The sequence below is a fragment of the Gorilla gorilla genome, chromosome 1, assembly GCF_029281585.2.
Source record: "Gorilla gorilla gorilla isolate KB3781 chromosome 1, NHGRI_mGorGor1-v2.1_pri, whole genome shotgun sequence".
In the NCBI taxonomy this organism is placed as follows: domain Eukaryota; kingdom Metazoa; phylum Chordata; class Mammalia; order Primates; family Hominidae; genus Gorilla; species Gorilla gorilla.
This window is the reverse complement of record NC_073224.2, coordinates 10,823,910-10,842,355: the sequence shown is the minus strand read 5'-3', so window position 1 is coordinate 10,842,355 and position 18,446 is coordinate 10,823,910. Positions and strand designations below refer to the sequence as shown.

Sequence of the window (18,446 nt, the reverse complement as noted above, 5' to 3'; positions counted from 1 at the left end):
TCATATACACAGAGAAGGCTTTGGTTGGTTGCTGCCACTACCAAATACAGGCGCACCCCAGAGATACTGTAGGTTTAGTTCCAGACCCCTGCAGTAAAGCGAGTCATGTGAATTTTTTGGTTGCCCAGTGCATACAAAACTTACGTTTACACTATACTGTAGCCTATTAAGTGTGCAACAGCATTGCACATTGTCTAAAAAATACATAACCAGCTTAATTTAAAAAATACTTTATTGCTAAAAAATGCCAACAATCATCTGCGCTTTTAGCAAGTCATAATCTTTTTGTTGATGGAGGGTCTTGCCTCAGTGTTGATGGATGCTGACTAATTGGGGTGGTGGTTGCTGATGGCTGGGGTGGCTGTGGCAGTTTCTTTTTTTTTTGAGACGGAGTCTCACTCTGTCGCCCAGGCTGGAGTGCAGTGGCGCAATCTCAACTCACTGCAAGCTCTGCCTCCCGGGTTCACACCATTCTCCTGCCTCAGCCTCCCAAGTAGCTGGAACTACAGGCATCCGCCACCATGCCCGGCTAATTTTTTTTTTTTTGTATTTTTAGTAGAGACAGGGTTTCACCGTGTTAGCCAGGATGGTCTCAATCTCCTGACCTCGTGATCCGCCCACCTCGGCCTCCCAACGTGCTGGGATTACAGGCGTAAGCCACCACGCCTGACTGGCAGTTTCTTAGAATAAGACAACATTGAAGCTTGCTGAAACTATTCCTTTCATGAAAGATTTCAATGTAGCATGCGATGCTGTTTGGCAGCATTTTACCCACAGTGGAACTTTCAAAATTGGAGTCAATCCTCTCAAAGCTTACCACTGCTTTATCAACTACATTTATGTAATATGATAAACACTTTGTTATTTCAACAGTATTTACAGCAACTTCACTAGGATTAGATCTCATCTCAAGAAAGCAACGCTGGGCGTGGTGGCTCATGCCTGTAATCCTAGCACTTTGGGAGGCACAGGCGGGTGGATCACTTGCGGTCAGGAGTTCGAGACTAGCCTGGCCAACGTGGAGAAACCCCTTCTGTGCTAAAAATACAAAAAGTTAGCCGGGCGTGGTGATGGGCGCCTGTAGTCCCAGCTACTTGGGAGGCTGAGGCAGGAGAATTGCTTGCACCTGGGAGGCAGAGGCTGCAGTGAGCGGAGATCGCACCACTGCACTCCAGCCTGGGCGACAGAGCGAGAGTCCATCAAAGAAAAAAAAAAAAAGAAACCACTTTCTTTGCTCATGTATGAGAAGTAAAGTGCTATCATCCATTCAAGTTTTATCATGACATTGTGGCAATTCAGTTCCATCTTCAGGCTCCACTTCTAATTCTACTTCTCTTGCTATTTCTGCCACATGTGCAGTGATTTCCCCCACTGAAGTCTTGAATCCCTCAAAGCCATTCATGAGGGTTAGAATCAACTTCTTCCAAACTCCTGCTAATGTTGATATTTTTACCTTCTCCCATGATCATGAATGTTCTCAGTGGCATCTAGAATGGTGAATACTTTCCAGGTTTTCCATTTATTTTGTCCAGATACATCAGAGGATTTACTATCCATGGCAGCTATAGCCTTATGAGATGTAATTCTTAAATAGTAAGACTTGGAAGTCAAACTTACTGACTGATCGTGGGTTGCAGAATGAATATTGTGTTAGTAGGCATGATAGGCATGAAAACAACATTGATCTTGAACACCTCCATCTGAGCTCTTGGGTGACCAGGTGCATTGTCAATGAGTAGTAATATTTTGTTTTTTGGGGGGTTTATTTATTTTTTTTTACTTTATTATATATATATATATTTAGATGGAGTCTCGCTCTGTCTCCAGGCTGGAGTGCAGTGGTGCGATCTCGGCTCACTGCAACCTCCACCACCAGGGTTCAAGCGATTCTCCTGCCTCAGCCTCCCGAGTAGCTGGGACTACAGGCATGTGCCACCATGCCTGGCTAATTTTTGTATTTTTAGTAGAGACGGGGTTTCACCATCTTGGCCAGGATGGTCTCGATCTCTTGACCTTGTGATCCGCCCGCCTTGGCCTTCCAAAGTGCTGAGATTACAGGTGTGAGCCACCGCGCCTGGCCTATTTTTATTCTTTTATTTATTTATTTTACTTTTTAAAATAAGAGAGAGGGTCTGGTTCTGTTGCCCAATGTGGTTTCAAACTCCTGGGCTCAAGCAATCCTCTTGCCTCGGCCTCCCAAAGTTCTGGGATTACAGGTGTGAGCCACCATGCCCAGCCAAGTAGTAATATTTTGAAAGGAATCTTTTTTTTTTTTTCTGAGAAGTAGGTCTCAACAGTGGGCTTAAAATAGTGAGTAAAGCATTCTGTAAACAGATATGCTGTCATCCAAGCTTTGTTATTCCACTTATAGAGCACAGGCAGAGTAGACTTACCATAATTCTGAAGGGCCCTAGAATTTTTGGAATGGTAAATGATTGCTGGCTTTAACTTAAAATCATCAGCTACATTAGCCTCTAACAAGAAAGTCAGCCTATCCTTTGAAGCTTTGAAGCCAGGTACTGATTTCTCTTCTCTAGCTATGAAAGTTCTAGGTGAGGCTGGGCATGGTGACTCATGCCTGTAATCCCAGCACTTTGGGAGGCCAAGGTGGGTGGTCACCTGGGATCAGGAGTTCGAGACCAGCCTGACCAACACTGTGAAACCCTATCTCTACTAAAAATACAAGACTAGCCAGGTGTAGTGGCAGGCACCTGTAATCCCAGCTACCTGGGAGGCTGAGGCAGGAGACTCGCTTGAACCCAGGAGGTGGAGGTTGCAGTGAGCCAAGATCACACCATTGCACTCCAGTCTGGGCAACAAGAGCAAAATTCCATCTCAAAAAAAAAAAAAAAAAGTCCTAGATGGCATCTTCTTCCAACAGAAGGCTGCTTCATCCACACTGAAAATCTGTTGTGTAGTGTAGCCACCTTCATCAATCATCTTAGCTAGATCTTCTGGATCAGTGGCTGCAGCTTCTCCATCAGCACTTGCTGCTTCGCCTTGTAATTTTATGTTATGCAGATGGCTTCTTTCCTTAAACCTCATAAACCAACCTCTCCTAGCTTCAAACCTTCCTTCTGCAGCTTCTTCACCTCCCTCAGCCTTCCTAGAATTGAAGAGAGCTGGGACCTTGCTCTAAATTAGGCTTTGGTTTAAGGGATGTTGTGGGTGGTTTGATTATCTGTCCAGACCATTCAGACTTTCTCTATATCCGTAATAAGGCTGTTTCACTTTCTTACCATTCATGTATTCACTAGAGTAGCACTTTTAATTTTCCTTCAAAAACTTTGCATTCACGATGTGGCTAACTGTCGGTGCAAGCCCAGCTTTCAGCCTGTCTCATCTTTCAACATGCCTTCCTCACTAAGCTTAATCATTTCTAGCTTTTGATTTAGAGTGAGAGACATGTGCCTCTTCCATTTACTTGAACACGTAGAGGCTATTTTAAGGTTATTAATGGGTCTAATTTCAATATTGCTGTGTCTCAGGAAGTAGGGAGGCTGAGGGGAGAGATGGGGGATGGGGGTCAGTGAGCAGTCAGAGCATACATAACATTGATTAAGTCCACTATCTTATATGGTCGCAGTTCATGGTGCACCAGGACACTTTCAGTAGTAACATCAGAGATCACTGACCACAGATCTTATAACAGATATAATAATAGTGAAAAAGGCTGGCACTTTGGGAGGCCAAAGTGAGAGGACAGCTTGAGGCCAGGAGTTCAAGACCCACCTGGGCAACACAGTGAGATCCCATCACTGCAACAATTTTTAAAAAAATATTATCCGGGCATGGTGGCATGTGTCGGTAGTCCTAGCTACTCAGAAGGCTGAGAGGGAGGATCACTTGAGCCCAGAAGGTCAAGGCTGCAGTGAGCTGTGACTGTGCCACTGCCCTCTAGCCTGGATGACAGAGCAAGACCCTGTTAAAAAAAAAAAATTGAAATACTGTGAGAATTACCAAAATGTGACAGACACAAAGCAAGCACATGATGTTTATAAAAATCAAAGGTTTGTGTTAATCCTGTGTTGAGCAAGCCTATTGGTGCCATTCACAGTATCTGCAAAGCACAATAAAGTGAAACTCAATAAAACAAGGTTTACCTGCATGCTATTTCTCCTTATCCACAGTTTCGCTTTCCATGATTTCACTTACTTACGATCAACAGTGGGCCAAAACTATGAGATGGAAAATTCCAGAAGTAAACAATTCATAGATTTTAAATTGCATGCCATTCTGAGCAACATGATGAAATGTAGCACTGTCCCACCTCATCCAGCCTGGGATGTGAATGATCTCTTTGTCTAGTGTATCAGTGCTATGTGCATAACCTGCCTGATAGTCACTTAATAGCCATCCTGGCTATCAGATCCATTGTAGCGTTAAAGCAATACTGTTGTGTTCCTGTAACCCTTACTTTACTTTGTAATGGCCACAAAGTGCAAAAGTAGTGATGCTGTCATGTCGTTATAATTGTTCTATTTTATTACTAGTTATTGTTCAGCTCTTACTGTGCCTCATTTACAAATTAAACTTTATCATAGGTTTGTATGTATGGGAAAAACATAGCTATATGTAGGGTCTGGTACTATCCATGGTTTCAGGCATCTAGTGGGGGTCTTGGAACTATCCTCTGTGGATGAAGGGGGACTAGTGCATGGTATTTTGTAGTGGTGGTATCCAGGTCATCCTTGGTAAGGGAAATCTATGCTTATAAGGCCATACTAGGCACCACAGCCCCATTGTTTATGAGCCCATTGAGCAAGCATTCGAGTAGCTGGGGAAAGAGGCTAACCATATGTTGCTCAGGTGATAAAGTAAGAGCTTCCTCTCTAGTAAAAGTGTTTTGATAAACATTCACATAAAACCCCAAATTTCAGATCTACTAGTCTCATTCTAAGAATTTCATCTCCATGCTTTTCCGTAATATTTCTTCTCATCAACTCTTGTTTTTTCCAAGTCCTGGCCATGTCACCACATATTTACCCCTGCCCGTGATTATGCCTCAGGCCATCTCTCCTATTAGGAAAAGTGGGAAAATTATCGTACTTGAAGATTTTTATGCTCGGAGGCCTTTTCTTCTCCACTGTTCCTCAAGACTACATCTGGATGGAGCTATAGTACCACAGCTGTCCACATCTGGATTCAGAGCAATCTGTAAATCTTTCTCATATTTTTTTCATCAGCGAGGAACTCCCCACATCTAGGCAAATGGGAGCTGAGTCAGCGATTCACGTGCTTATTTGTGCATTTCGGCATCCCAAGACCAGTTCTGTACTTACACTTCATGACAGTTCATTTGAGCACTTCTGACTTCCTGGTGTTAGAGATAAGACTAACACTCAGTTATAAGAGGCAACCCAGGTTTCATGGTTACTTGGTGTTTGGGTGTCAGAAGTTCAATTTCTGCCAATACCTAAGCCATGAGCGGTTTCTCAAGAGAACGGTTACTTGCCCAAGAGTACTTGCATTTGCTTCAAAACTGTAGAGGCATCTGCTGATATTCCCCATCAGAACTTCCACAGTCACACAGCTTCCTCCTTTGCCACAGACATATCAAGCACCTTTAGATCTGTTAGGTCATAAGAGCCAGATCTCAGCCCCGTTTGCATCACCTGGACCATCTAGACGGGCTCTTCACCCTGGACCTCATTCTGGCTGACTTTCAGGTCCCTCTGCATATTTGGAGAAGCACATCCAAATTATGTACGGTACATGTTGCCTCCAAAATCCAAAGTGTGCCATAAAAAGGCATATCCCTTTCTTGTGGAAGGAAGTATAAAAAGCAGGAACTTGTCTTTTACTCTTAACAGTATATCATGTACCCCACAATTCATGGGACTTGTCTCTCTTACCTTTTTTTTGGTAGGGACAAGGTCTTGCTATGTTGCCCAGCCTGGTCTTGAACTCCTTGCCTCAATCAATCCTCCCAAAGTGCTGGGATTACAGGTGTGAGCCAGCAGGCTTGGCCTTGTCTCCTTTATCTTTTGTTTTTGAGACAGAGTCTTGGTCTGTGGTCCAGGCTGGAGTACAATGGCGTGATCTCAGCTCAATGCAATCCCTGCCTCCCAAGCTCAAGCAATTCTTGTGCCTCAGCCTCCTGAGTTGCTGGGATTACAGGCATGCACCACCATGCCTGGATAATTTTTGTATTTTTAGTAGAGACGAGATTTTGCCATGTTGGCCAGGCTGGTCTCAAACTCCTGACCTCAAACAATCCACCTGCCTCAGCCTCCCAAACTGCTGGGATTACAGGTGTGAGCCACGACACTTGGCCTTGTCTCCTTTATCTTACTAATATATCTGCAGTACCTGCTACCTCCTGCCCTCCAGGTCATGTATCATCAATATAGTGGACCAGCATGATGTTCTATGAGATGATGATAAAAACAAACTCCATGACAGCAGGATCATAGAGTGGATGTGGTCCTGAAGCAAGAAGGGAGGTGGACTACGGTATTCCCCAGGTGAAAGCAAACGGCCTCTGATCCTTTCTGCCTGTTGAGTTTCTTGCCCAGGGCCACAGAGAATGTAGTGAAACAAGACTTGAGCCTCAGTCAGTCTGATAGCAAAGCTCATGTTCTTTGCTCTGCAGATATCAGAGTGTTGAGGGATGGTGGTGAAAGCTCCCACATCATGTGTACTTTTTGAGTTTTACTGTTTTCTGTACAGTGTAATATATTTAAGTATCTGGAATTCAAAACTCATTCAGGTTGGAATAGCAGTTTGTTAAAGGTTTACATGTTAGTGGTGTGGGGAGGAGGGAATAATTTGCTAAATGAATGGCTGCTTATCAGATGCTGGGGGTGGTATGGATTTGCTTCTTTGATGAGACTACGTTGCATGGGGGAGATAGCAACTATTGATTAATCTCATAATATTCTATCAGTCCCCAAAACTCATCAGTCTTCTGAACAGTTCAACCAAATAACTTGAGTTATTCTGGGTGTTGCAGGTTCCCTGGAAAGGAAACTTTGAGATGAAGGTTAGCATGCAGGAAGTTTACTGGGAAGTGTTCTGGGATCAAAACCTTTGGTGTTTCTGTCACTGATGTAGTTCTCAATGCCATGGTGAAAGGAGTATCTTATGGGTCCTATCTCAGGGAGAATGAGTGGTTCGCATCTGATCAATTCACTCCATTATTCCCCTTTCTCTAAGTCTTTAGACTTATTTCTATACATTATAATAAAGGATTTCTTGCATCTCAACTTCATTTAATGCATTCATATCAACAATTGAATATGACCTACAGTTATGCTTACACTTCCTTGGTCTAACACTCTCAGAATTCATTTTTTCTATACATATTCTTAGGGTATTGCTTATATAAGTTAGCAAAATTCTGCAGTTATTTTTCTGTGTAACCCTTCCTCTCCTGAGTTTGACTTTCATATTGCTCTCTAGAACTTGGTAGGATCTAAATCTGTCTAGAAACAACGTGTTTGTTGAGATGGAGCGTGATAAGAACTGGGTTATGCTTGCAACGTGAACACCTCAGTAAAAGTAATATAGCTGGACATGGTGTTGCATGCCTTCAGTACCAGCTACTCAGGAGGCTGATGGGGAGGATCATTTGAGCCCAGCACTTCAAGCTCAACATAGCAAGATCCCATCTCTAAAATAAAAAAAAGGAACATAGAAATCATAGACCTAAATGTAAAATGCAAAACTATAAAACTCATAGAAGATAACTAACATAGGAAAAAACCTAATTAACCTTGCATATGGCTATGACTTTTTGGATAAACACCAGTGGTATGATCCATGAAATAAATCATTGAAAAGTTGGACTTCATTAAAATTAAAAACTTCTGCTCTGTGAAAGACAATGTCAAGAGAATGAGAAGACAAGCCACACACTGGAAGAAAATATTTACAAAAGATAGATCCAATAAATAATTGTTATCCAGAATATACAAAGAACGCTTAGAACTCGACAATAAGAAAATAACCAGATTTAAAAATGGGCAAAAGATCTGAACAGACACCTCTCCAGAGAAGATAAATGGATGACAAAAAGCATATGAAAAAATGTTCGACATGTTTATGTCATTAGAAAATGCAAATTAAAACAATAAGATACCACTACACACTTACCAGAGTGGTCAAAATCCAGAACACTGACAATATCAAATCTGACAAGGATATGGAACATCAGGAACTTTCATTCATTGCTGACAGAAATCCAAATGGTGTGGCCACTTTGGAAGACAGTTGTTTGGCAGTTTCTTACAAAACTAAACATACTCTTACTGTATGACCCAGCAGTGGTACTCATTGGTATTCACCCAAATGAGGCTGAGGTGGGAGGATTGGTTGAGCCTGAGAAGTTGAAGCTGCAGTGAGCTGTGATGGTGCCACTGCACTCTAGCCTGGGTGACAGAGTGAGAACCTGTCTCAAAAGGTTAAAAAACAAACAAAAAGCAAAAATAAAGAAAATGCTGTGGCCGGGTGTGGTGGCGCACGCCTGTAATCCCAGCACTTTGGGAGGCCGAGGTGGGCAGATCATGAGGTCAGGAGTTTGAGACCATCCTGGCCAACATAGTGAAACCCCGTCTCTGCTAAAAATACAAAAATTAGCCGGGCATGGTGGTGTGCGCCTTTAATGCCAGCTGCTTGGGAGGCTGAGGCAAGAGAATCACTTGAACCTGGGAGGCGGAGGTTGCAGTGAGCCAAGATCATGCCATTGCACTCCAGCCTGGGCAATAGAGTGAGACTCCAACTCAAAAAAAAAAAAAAAAGAAAAAGAAAAGAAAAGAAAATACTATGGGGTTTATAACATGTAATAAAAGTAAAATGGATGAAAACAATGGCACAAAGGATGGGAGTAAGGATTAGAAGCATAGTGTTTTAAGATTCTTATACTTAAGAATGGTATATATACAAATATTATACCATTAAATGGTATAATATTTGCCAGAAAAATGTGATAAATTAATGATTGATATTGTATACAAACCACATTAGAAAAAGATACAAACCTATAAAAGCCAATAGGGAAGATAATATGGAATCATTAAAAAAAAAACTTTATTAATACAAAAAAGGACAGAAGAAAAGGAGAAAGGAACAACAAAATGATAGCAAATAGCAAGACTGTAGATTTAACTCTAACGATATCAACAATTACATTAAATACAAATGGTCTAAATATCCCAATTAAAGAATGGAGATTGTCATATTGGATAAAAATATAAGACCTAACTACAGACTGTCTACCAGTAGCCCATATTAAATATGAAGACATAGATTGATTAAAAGTAAAAGGATAAAAAAAGATAAACCATGCTAATAGTAGTCAAAAGAAAGCCAGATTGGCCATATTAATAGCAGATAAAGAGGAATTCAGAACAAGGAAGGTATAAAGAGACACATTACATAATGATAAAGAAGGTGTAATAATCCTAAATGTGGATTTACCTTTAAAACAGCTTCAAAATACATGAAACAAAAACGGATAGAACTAAGCAGAGAAACAGACAAACCCCTAATTGCAGTTGGAGATTTCAACATTCCTTTCTCAGAAACTGATAGGACAAGTAGAGAGAAAATCAGTAAGGATACAGAATACCTAACTGTGCTATCAACCAATTCAATCCATTTGACAACACTACATCTAACAACTTTTAAACCATAAAGTTCCAGTTGCACTTATTCCATGCTGATTCATCACAATTTCATTCTATCAAAGGTCAACTTGGCCCTCTTTTCAGTCACAATTGCCTCTACCCAAGTCTAGGCCTCATTATCACACAGCTGGGTTGTTTACTACTATGTATAATTTTTCCATATGGCCCGCTTACATCTAATCTCTCTATTCCAAATCACTTTACAAACTGCTGTTGAATTAAATTCAAAAACAGTCATGACTCCTTTATACAAAAAGGGTAAACTCAAAATTCCTAAGCCTTTCATTAAAGCCCTCTGGAGGACACATGTGCAGGCATGAGCACACGCATGCACACACACACACACACACACGCACACACACAAAACCCCCACTACTTTCCTCTACATGCACCAAGATATTTCCTCATTATCCCTTAAACCTCACAAATTCATTCCCATTTCCAAACCTTCGCTCATCTCTCCCTATACCTGGAATGCCCTAACCCTTCATCCTTATTTAAACTCCAACCTTTAGGACTCAACACAAGCCTCTTTGCCGTGCTGTGAAAATTCCTGTGACAGGTGTCTACATCACTCACTTTTTTTTTTTTTTTTTTTGAGATGGAGTCTCACTCTGTTACCCAGGCTGGAGTGCAGTGGTGCGATCTCCGCTCACTGCAACCTATGCCTCCCGGTTCAAGCAATTCTCCTGCCTCAACCTCCCGAGTAGCTGGGATTATAGACGCAGACCCCCACACCTGGCTAATTTTTTGTATTTTAGTAGAGATGGGGTTTCACCATGTTGCCCAGGCTGGTCTCCAACTGCTGAGGTCAGGCAGTCCTCCCACCTAGGCCTCCCAAAGTGATGGGATTACAGGTGTGAGCCACCGTTCCCAGCCTAGAATTTATAACACAGTATCTTGTATTGTTGTTTGTGGGTTGTATTTACATGCCAATTCCACAAGTTGATATAACGGTAGAGTCTACTTTGGTTTGAATCCCAGTTTTGCCACTACTAGCTATTCAGTCTAAAGAAAATTGCTTACTCTTTTTGAGCCGTTCTGTATCTGTAGAATGGGTTGATAATACCTGTCTTACAGTATTCTGAGGAGTAAATGAAGCATCTGGGTAAAAATCTCTAACTTTGCCAAGCACATAACAAATAATAAAAATAAGTTCCTTTCTTCTGTGTTCTCCCACATGTAGGTAGGTGAAATCATGTCATAAATGTTTGCTTAGCTATATCCTGCCTTATTCCAAGCAATATACTTAATAATGAGAGACATTCCGTAATATTAGAAATGATAATACAGTTTTATATATTGAGCCCCTAATACTCAGTTTCCTGAAGGAGTTAGCCTACATCAGGTGAACATGATGGGCAGCAGGGTCAGAAAAACCTGAATGCAAATCCCAGCTCTGCTACTAACAGCTGTGTAAACTTTCTCAAGTTGCTTAACCTATCTGAGCTTCCTCATCGGAGTTTCCTCATCTAAAAGGAAGGGTTGCTGTGGAGATCAACTAAGATAATGCATGTAAGCATTTGGCATGCTGCCTAGTACATAGCAATGCTCAATTAGTATTCATTTTCTTTTTTTGAGACGGAGTCTCACTCTGTCGCCTAGGCTGGAGTGCAGCGGCGCAATCTCAGCTCACTGCAACCTCCGCCTCCCGGGTTCAAGAGATTCTCCTGCCTCAGCCTTCCAAGTACCTGTGACTACAGGTGCCCACCACCATGCTTGGCTAATTTTTGTATTTTTAGTAGAGAAGGGGTTTCACCATGTTGGCCAGGTCAGTCTCAAACTCCTGACCTCAGGTGATCTGCCCACCTTGGCCTCCCAAAGGCTGGGATTACAGGTGTGAGCCACCGCGCCTGCCAGTATTCATTTTCAATAAGTATTAATGCTCATAAATGTTAGCTTTTTTTATTTCTGCCAATACTTATTATTAATATCATTATTACTGTTGCCTTGGGAACCACTATCAAAATGATGTCAGGCTGTTAGGATAGAGAGCTCTTCAGGAATCTCAGAGAAGCCTGACATGTACATATGGAAAAAAATCACAGCTGTTCTATAAATGTATCCATTCTGTCCTTTGTCAAGAAAATGACACCTTAACTAGAATTATATATGGTTTGATTGTTACCATAGGGACATGGAGAGCGTTTTAAAATATATTGTACTTAGTTTAATCTTTAATATTATTTTTCTGCTTTGCAGTTTCTGTAACCTAACAGCTATGTTTGCAATAGAGACATTTGGACTGATTCCCAGGTAAGGAGCAGGGCCTAACTGGACTTAAATTAGGGAATTTCTAAGACACAAGTGGCAGCTAAGAAGGAAAAGCACCTCTCCCCCGTGTCTCCCAGAAGCAGCCTGTGCACTCACTTTTCAGGGTCCCCAGCTTAAATCTTATTATGAAAATTATTATTATACAGTATATAATGCAAATGAATCCTAAAACAACAACAACAAAAAACTTGTATGAAGTGTTCACTGCAAAGTTAATGGCTTTAATAAGTCTATATTTAGATTTTTGTGGGGCTATGAAATCTGTCTTCCCAAATGACAGAAACTTGCTGTTTCCCTGAAGCCCTGGTACTTCTGCCCCCTATATGACATCCTAAAAATTGTATGTGTGTATAGTGTGTATACAGGGGCACAGCAGGAAGGAATTCCTGAGAACTGTTACTGCAGCAAAGGTCCCCTTTCGTGCCATCCCACTCAACAGCCACTGCCTTCCTATCAAACATGTCTCAGCTCCTCCTACTTGGCAGATGCCAGAATGCAGTGGTAGGGACTGGGAGGTGACAGTGGCTGTGCCCTCTGCTCTAAGCCTGGGTCAGCTTTCAACCATAGACCCTCATTCTGATGCATTTAGGAAACAGTGAAGGGATTTCCCTGGACTCAGCTCCAGTTCCCTTGGAGGGCAGAATGAAAAGTCCTAATACTAAAGTTAGGACCCCAAATGACTTTGCTACTCCGTTTTGGGCCTGGTGTTTGGAATGTGGGTGTTTGGGTTTTGTTTGATGGTTTTTTTTGGGGGGGAGGGGAGAGGATTGTTAAATAAGGGTGTAAGAAAAACAATTAAGTTACTCATGGCCCTACTGTAAATATGACTGACTCCTGGAGTTTTTGTATTAATGGAATGTTAATAGTGTGAATAATCTGCAAATGAAGTCAAGAGTTGTTTCTACATAACTTTGGGAAACATGCAGAACCTTTTCCTAGTGACTTTTCCTCATGGGGTTGGTATGTTTGATTTAGGTGAATATTAAGGTCATTGGGTTGGTATGTTTGATTTAGGTGAATATTAAGGTATATACCCACCCAAGTACCCACCAACCGAAGAAGGAGTCAAGTGAGTTAGCCAGGAGAAAGAGCAAAGGAGGAGGATCTCACCCACCTGCCCCGCTCTCACCTGCCAGCAGCTAGAGTCCAGCAGCCAGGGCATATGAGCACAGCATACAGGATAGTCTGGTTAGTGACTGTAGGTTAGCCTCCATTAACACCTGGGCCCTGAAGGGTAGCAGAGGCAGACAAGGGCTGGCTGGTGGTTGATATTTTCTTAATAATGGGGCCCTCTTCTTGAGCAGCGACTGGAGATGAGTTTGTAGAAGGCAGAGAGCTTGGTGCTTCCTTGCTCCTAGCCCAGCACTCAACCCCACCACTTTCCCGGTGTCTCCATTCTGCTCTCTCTCTGGAACTGCTGTCCTTTAACCAGCAGACTCACCCAGATCTTCAACCATCCTCTGAGCCCTCCCTCTCTCTCCTTGGGGAAACCAGGCTCTCCCCCGAGGACACGGCTCCACCTTCTGGCCTCTCAAGTGGTGCTCTTTTCTTTCACCTGCCATGTACCTCAGGGGGCCCTATTACCAATTCCAGATATTATTTATCCTCGTTCTTGTAACAAAACCAAAAAAAATAAACACAAAACATACCCGATCCTTTGAGGCTCATGGCGTCCGCTGCAGCCCCAGCTGTCTGTCCTCATCACCATGTCCTGCCCACAGTCTGCTGCATTCCTTCTCAACTTTGGCCCCGTCACACTCACACTGTTTTCCTCTCCACGTCAAGCCCCACCATCGGTGTTCGCATCCAGCATCCAAAATCGTGGCCTTACCACATCCTTGGTGACCTCCCTCTACTGCACTTCAGCCGTCCACTCCCACAGTTACACCTTCCACACTGTCATTACTTGTAACTTCTCTGCTTCCTAAAGCATCAGTCCAGACATCCCATTCTCTGATCACGACCTCCTGTCCTTCCAGCTTGTTAATTCCATGACACCCACCGCAACCCCCCTTCACCCTTACTGGAACCTCCACCTCCACTTTCAATCTCTCTTTTTTTACTTTGCATTTCCTTACATTTCAACGTCTATTATTTCAACAACACTTACCAGTACACCCTCACCCCCCTGGGATTTGTTCCTCCCTCTGGCAAATCCCCAACTACCTACTGTTTCTGTGACTACACCTGAGCAGCATTCTCTGTAACAGCGATTTCAGATTGTATCTAATTAGTTTCCTCCTCAAACCTGCTTTCCTTAATCATCATCAGATGAGCTTGTTTCCACCCTCACAAAGAAATTAGAAACCGTCAGACAGGAACGCCCTCTATTCCAGATTGCAAACATAAAAACCTACTAACATCTACATCCATCCTCTCCTCTTTCCGTCCTGTTACAACAAAGGCAATATTTTTCCTCCTTTTTAAATATAATTCTTCCACCTATGCTTTGCACACTATCTGTTCCTCTCCACTTACTGAGGAAACTTTCAAATGAATTATTCCTTCTCTCTTCTGTATATTCAACTTTCCCTTTCAACTAGATCCTTCTAATAGGTTTTTAGTGACCCTCAAGTTTCTCCGTTGCAGGACAAAACTTCTCAAAAGTATTGTCTACACTCACAGTCTCCATTTCCCTGTGTCCAGCCCTCTTTCTCCAGTCCATCCAGTCGGGTTTCTATCTCATCACTCTGCCGATTAGTTCTCATTACAATAGCTTTGGCCTTCGTGGAGGTAATAGATATTTTCCAGTCCTCATCTTATTAGATCTTTCTTCAGCGTCGACTCTACCTTTGGCTGTTGTATCACACTGTGGGTTTTCCCAAACTTCTGTAGCCACTGCCTCTCTCTCCCTAGTAAAGAAAGCCTCACCCTCCTTTAACAGCCTTTAAATGTTGGCCTCCCCTGAGGCTCAGTCCTGTCCTGAGCTTCTCACTCTGGCAAGCTCATCCACAATCATGACTTGAGTTAGCATCTATATACACATGACTCCCAAATAATATCTCTAGAACAGTCCAGAGCCATACATCCTACTGTCTACTTAACTTCTTCTCTTAGGTGTCTCAAAGACTAGTCAAACTGGACATGTCCAAAAGTGAACTCATGATCTTATCACACGCTCCCCTATTCCATTATTTAACCTACCTTAAAACTGATCCATCAGGGCAATTACATATAGCCATATGGAAGGAAGATAACCTTTATTCCTTCATATTTCTCAAACCTCACATCTTAATAATCACCAAGATTGATCCAATCTAACTTCTACATGTATCTTAGATATATCCGCTTCTCTCCATTTCTTCGGCCATTAATTTTGTGAAGACTCTCATCGTTGCTTACCTGGATTATTCAAATACTTCATAACTGCCTTTTCTACCTTCACACTCATGCTTTGCTTTCATCCATTCTTCACACTCCACAATCATCCTTGTAAAATGTCAATCCTATATCATCCCTCTGCAGCTCTCTCCTGCCTTAGGCTAAAACCCACTCTCTAGCTTGACTTAAGCAGTTTTTCTCATCTGGCCCTGCCCATCTATCAATCCTCATCTCCAACCACTCCCCTTGGCACCTGAGCTGTTGTCATACTGAAGGAGCTGCAGTTCCAGAATGTCTAGGAGTGGTCCTGAGGTGTTACCACATTTCCATGCCTTCTCATACCCTTCTCCCTTTGTCTGAAACACTGTTCCCACCTTGGTCTATTCCTCCACTCTTAGGCATTTTTATCTAGCTAACTCCTACTCCCACTCATACTCATACCAAGCTAACTCCTGCCCAGGCTCAGTTCAGACATCCCCTCCACTGGAAGGCCTTCCATGATGTGTGGCTCCGACAAAACTTCATTTCCAGCTGGGTGCAGTGGCTCACGCCTGTAATCCCTTTTGGCACTTTGGGAGGCCAAGGCAGGCAAATCACTTGAGGTCAGGAGTTCGAGACCAGCCTGGCCAACATGGTGAAACCCCGTCTCTACTAAAAATACAAAAATTAGCTGGGTGTGGTGGTGCCCTCCTGTAATCCCAGCTGCTTAGGAGGCTGAAGCAGGAGAATGGTTTGAACCCAGGAGCCAGGGCTTCCAGTGAGCCATTGCCCTCCAGGCTGGGTGACAGAGTGAGACTCCATCTCAAAAAAAAAAAAAAAAAAAAAAAAGCAACTTCATTTCCTCCTCTCATTGCATCATTGCATTGATCACCTTGTCTATTTTCCTCCCTGGTCAGCCTCAAACACTAAAAGGTAAACACCGTGAGGGTGGACAGTGTGTCTTATTCACCTTTGCTCTCTGTCAATGGCATAGTAGCTAGCTATTCAAAAAGTGTTTAAATAAATTAACAGCCAAAGTGTGAACAATGACTTGTGTGAACAATGACTTCTAATGCCTTTTTTTTTTTCTGATTTCAGTCCAAGTGTCTACCTGGTAGCTTCTTTCCTCTTCGTCCTGATGCTGCTCTTCTTCACTATTCTTGTTTTGAGCTACTTTCGGTACATGAGGATTTATAGACGATATATTTATGAACCACTTCACAAACCTCAAAGAAAACGTAAGAAGAATTAGGAAAACTGAAAGTTTATTACGGATATATGCATATAGAGAAACAGTGTATTATATAGTTATATTGAGAGTGTGTGTTTGACCAAGAAATACTAAATATAAGCTCATAGTAGGCATCACCAAATTCAAGATCTGAAAAATATTCTTGAACTATCTCCAAAATAGAAATGTTTTCATATATATTGTTATTAAATTAATCCTTTGTTTGCCTTCATTTTAAAGATACTGTATGTACTCTCACATGGCCGAAAAAATAAACTAAATTTGACTATTACAATCCTTTGTAAGAATGAAAGTGAAGTTTCGAAAATATATCTATGTGTCAATTATCATTTTGCATGAAACTTTTCACATGAAACCTTATATGACTGTAGTTAATTTATATATAAAGGATTTAATAAAGGTGTGTAGATTTAAATAACCTGCCCTAAACAGATTTTTTCTACTGGTAAATTAACAGATGAAATGTAAAATATATTAAAAATGAGCAGCTGATGTTCTAAATTTTATTTTATTTTATTTTATTTGAGACAGGGTCTTGCTGTGTTGCCCAGGCTGGTCTTGAACTCCTGGGCTCAAGTGATCCTCCAGCCTTTTGTGAGATTACAGGCGTGAGCCTGTAGAATTTGGAGCTGCCTCTAAATTTTAATTCTAAGTTTTACATTTTGACTTTGAGGCTCAAAACAAGTTTCTTAATTTGTCCAAATATTACCACAGCCTTCTAAATAACTAGTATTTGGATGTATCAGTCCGGGTTCAACCAGAGCAGCAGAACCAGAGGGAGGGGTGGGGGGCTGAGTGTGTGTGGGTGCATGTGTGTGTTGTGTGCGCCTGCGCGCGCTTACTCTCCTCTAAAGAGATTTATTTGAAAAGAATTGGATTGTGTGATCGTGGAGCCTGGCTAAACAAGTCTGAAATCCACAGTGCAGGCAATCAAGAATGGAAGATCACAAGCAAGATGAAATTCCACGGGCACTGATCAAAGCTGCTGTCCACAAAGAATTGCTCATGTCACCAAAATCAAGAATAGGACAGAGATACCTGCTGGTCATCGCTGTTTTGAAAGTTCTGACGTCACAGGAGAAAAATAAAATAAACAGTACAAATGCTGGGAAAAAAGAGACAAAATCCTCTCTTTAAATAATATTATGTGCTAAGAAAGTCCAAAATTCACAAGTTTTACCAGAATAACAGAATTTGATGGCTCTATACTAGACAAATATTTACAAATCAATACTTTCTCTATAACAGTTACAATCTGTTAGCAATAGAAATAATCTATTCATTGCAGTGACAAATTATATAAATTTAATATGAGAAGAACATGACCTATATGAAGAAAACTTTAAATATTTAATGAAAGAGGTGAAACAAGATCTGAAACTAGATAGGGGGAGAAAAGACAAACTACCCAATAGAAAATGAGCAAAGTTGCAGTCATCCCACAAAACAGCATATCCAAACAGCCAATAAACATATTTAAAACAACTATTTTTTTAGTGTTTATTATATGCCAGGATCTTTTCTAATAACCAAACCTCCTCAATAACCCTATGAAACAAGAACTATTATTATCCCATTATAGAGATGATGAGGAAACTGGCACATAGAGGGTAAATAAATCTACTAAGCTCATATCATTGGTACGTGATGAAACTGGAATTCACACTCAGGCAGACTGGCTTCAAAATCGGGTAATTATCCACTAAGGAAGCTCAACCTTGGCTGGCAGTCGGAAAGATACAAACCAAAGTCACGGTGTGGCAGCATTTTTCACCTGATGGCAAAAACTCCAAAGGGTGATAATACTTGAGAAGGAATGGGGGTCAGGAACGGGAAGGAAATTATCTTGCAGTTCTGAAGGAAATGTAAATCGCTGTAGTTTTTTTTAAGCAATCTGGCAAAATCTGTTAAAATTAAAAATACAGACTCTCTTGGACCCAGCAACCCCACTGTTAGGAATCGTTCCACACAGTGGGATGGGGAGGACCAGT

General features: G+C 41.7%; 1 protein-coding gene across 7 annotated transcripts in view; it reads left to right on the top strand.

Moving 5' to 3' along the window:
* The window catches only part of CATSPERE (catsper channel auxiliary subunit epsilon), a 177,148-nt gene extending 159,598 nt beyond the window's left edge, over nucleotides 1–17,550 (top strand). For 4 of the 7 annotated variants that reach the window (XM_063707110.1, XM_063707105.1, XM_063707103.1 and 1 more), the window contains 3 exons: nucleotides 11,832–11,885; nucleotides 16,302–16,441; nucleotides 17,377–17,550. In XM_063707110.1, coding sequence (XP_063563180.1) covers nucleotides 11,832–11,885; nucleotides 16,302–16,441; nucleotides 17,377–17,414 — 232 coding nt within the window. In that variant the 3' untranslated portion in view covers nucleotides 17,415–17,550. Of the gene's footprint in view, nucleotides 1–11,831; nucleotides 11,886–16,301; nucleotides 16,730–17,376 lie in introns of those variants that run through there. The other 3 variants (XM_019032403.4, XM_031005208.3, XM_055373831.2) reach the window with 1 other exon arrangement.
* Nucleotides 17,551–18,446: the final 896 nt, after the last annotated feature.